Below are 2,294 nucleotides of genomic sequence, written 5' to 3' on the forward strand. Positions count from 1 at the left end.
TGCATCGGAAAGACTTTGAGGCAGCGTGAACTGAATTGCACTTGCACAAACAAGGGAATATCAAATTTTAATTTTTGGGAACATCATTTGGTTAAGGAGAGTTTCCAAGGTGTACTGTTATATTTATCATCTGAGAACAAATAATACTATTTCGAATATTAGGGCAGCAAGGATAATCTAAAGTTATGTATAGCATAAATAATGAATAATGTCTTTGTTCATTGAGAAGCTATGTTACCTGAATACTTCTAATCTGAAGCCGTACCCTTACCTGACACGTATCCGTTCCCGTACCCAAACTCCTTGGACACTCCTTGCATATATGCATACATTTATTCGGGCATGTATCAACTATACAAGAAATGTTTTTAATTTAAAACACTTGTCACGTATTTTTGGACATATATCCTACACTTCACAACCACTTCTTGAAACCCGTTGCACATAAGTCGGCTTCGAATTATGATTTTGAAGGGTCTTTTTCAAAAACTAGTGATTTTCCAATTTATAATCCACATTATAAAAGAAACACAAAATCGTTATAGGAATGTAAATATCATCCTACTTTTCGTATAAATTATTAATTTCAATATATAATGTATGTGTATATAAATATTTATATAACCACGTCTTTGTACCCTACCTTTTACAAATTTGCCGTGTCCTGTACCCACACCCATACCGGTATCCATGCAACATAGTTGAGAAGCAATGATGCATCCTTAATGAATGAACCAACATAAAAGTCATAGAATTTTTTTTAGGGGGTCTCAATTGAAAACCTGCTACATTGAACTTTCAAGAATTTTATCGGAAACCACAAAATGTCAAGGTATTGGTCAAGTTAATATTTTAAAAAAAATTGAAGTGATCTGCAAGGTTAAAATTATCATGTTTAACACAACAAGGCAGCAGAAGGACATGTCACGTTTTATTACAATAGACACATGTGTTATTGAATCAGATGATCCATATAATAGTACACCTTGCTTAATAACAAACCTCAGAAGCTACATCGTGATTCATCATGATGGAATATGAGGAATTTGGACGGAAAGGGCTTAAGAGAATATTTTAAAGGAATCATAAGGATCAGGTTTCAGACTCATTATGCAATCATGCTGAAAGATAGGCACTGGCTGAAGCTCCGCCAGAAATTTCAAGGTTAAAGTGATCTGTGCACGGAATCTCTAATTCCTAAATATCAAATAGAAATTTATGCAGAGTTTCAAAACTTAACGCCGAACCCACATCTAATGGTGCTTGAACATATCAAAATAAAAGCGTAGCGTTCAGCTGTCCTAATATAGAAATATATTGTAACAAACATTGCATATATGCTTCAATTTTAGTAGAAAAAAATGACTCGAACAATTGTACTGAAAGCAAAATAATACCTGTCACTTGAGATACAGGCTTTTCTGATACAGATGCTTTCTGATCCTCTTCCTTCTCAATTCTACATTGACCTCTCAAATCTCCCATATCTCGAGGAACCTCACCCAATTCATTCATTCCATTTGCTAACAACAATTTCGGCTGCAAACATTGAGGAACAAAAGAAAACTTCGCAGCGACATTCTGCGAACCTGAATTAATCGATTCAGTCCTTTTCAAATCACCAATCATCGGACGATTACCATGACTGTGTACCACATTCTTCTTCAATGCATTAGGGTGTATCCATTTCTCTGCATCGTTCCACTTCGATGGCAAATTCCTAAAGAACGGATGATTCGAGGCTCTCTCTGCAAGATGAAACTCAAAACTCGAAGTGCTCCCATTTTCATACCCGCTATCATTTCCATTGTCGTCTTCAATCGACTTCATCGGATGTACTGAGCTCAAGCTGCCCCCAATTTGATTTTGGTAAGGAAATTGTCTCGTAATGTTGTGAGATTTCAAATGGGTCATGTCAGTTTCTACTGGTCTTAATTCTACAGAACAAGACTGAGTTGATTCTTCATCAAGATCATTAGTTAGCAGGTGATTCTTTGCATATTCGAGTTCTTCGAGCTTCGAAGGGGAAGTTCGAGATGAATTGCTTGTTCCTTCTTTTCTTCTGGAGTTGTGAACTCCTAATAGTTTCATCCTAAGTTTACTGGGAGAAATTACTCCCATCTGCATAATTTCAGCAAGGAAAAAAAAAATCAAACTTCTACTTAGAACTAAGCAACTAATTTCAACCCTCTACCTCTAGAAATCAACTTATTTCATTAGGCAAATTTGTACGCACAGCCGCTCTACTTACAAATTAAAATGCAAAACATTATCATCTCATAAAAAAAAACTAC

General features: G+C 35.6%; 1 protein-coding gene across 2 annotated transcripts in view; it reads right to left on the reverse strand.

Moving 5' to 3' along the window:
* Nucleotides 1–2,294, reverse strand: part of LOC109850222 — a 4,931-nt gene that overhangs the window by 2,322 nt on the left and 315 nt on the right. Inside the window, exon 2 of one of the 2 annotated variants that reach the window (XM_020420184.1) lies at nt 1,398–2,127. In XM_020420184.1, the coding sequence (XP_020275773.1) occupies nt 1,398–2,127 (730 nt within the window). The remainder of the gene's footprint in view (nt 1–1,397; nt 2,128–2,294) is intronic. The other variant, XM_020420183.1, reaches the window with a different exon arrangement.

Source organism: Asparagus officinalis, chromosome 7, assembly GCF_001876935.1.
Source record: "Asparagus officinalis chromosome 7, Aspof.V1, whole genome shotgun sequence".
Classification (NCBI taxonomy): Eukaryota; Viridiplantae; Streptophyta; class Magnoliopsida; order Asparagales; family Asparagaceae; genus Asparagus; species Asparagus officinalis.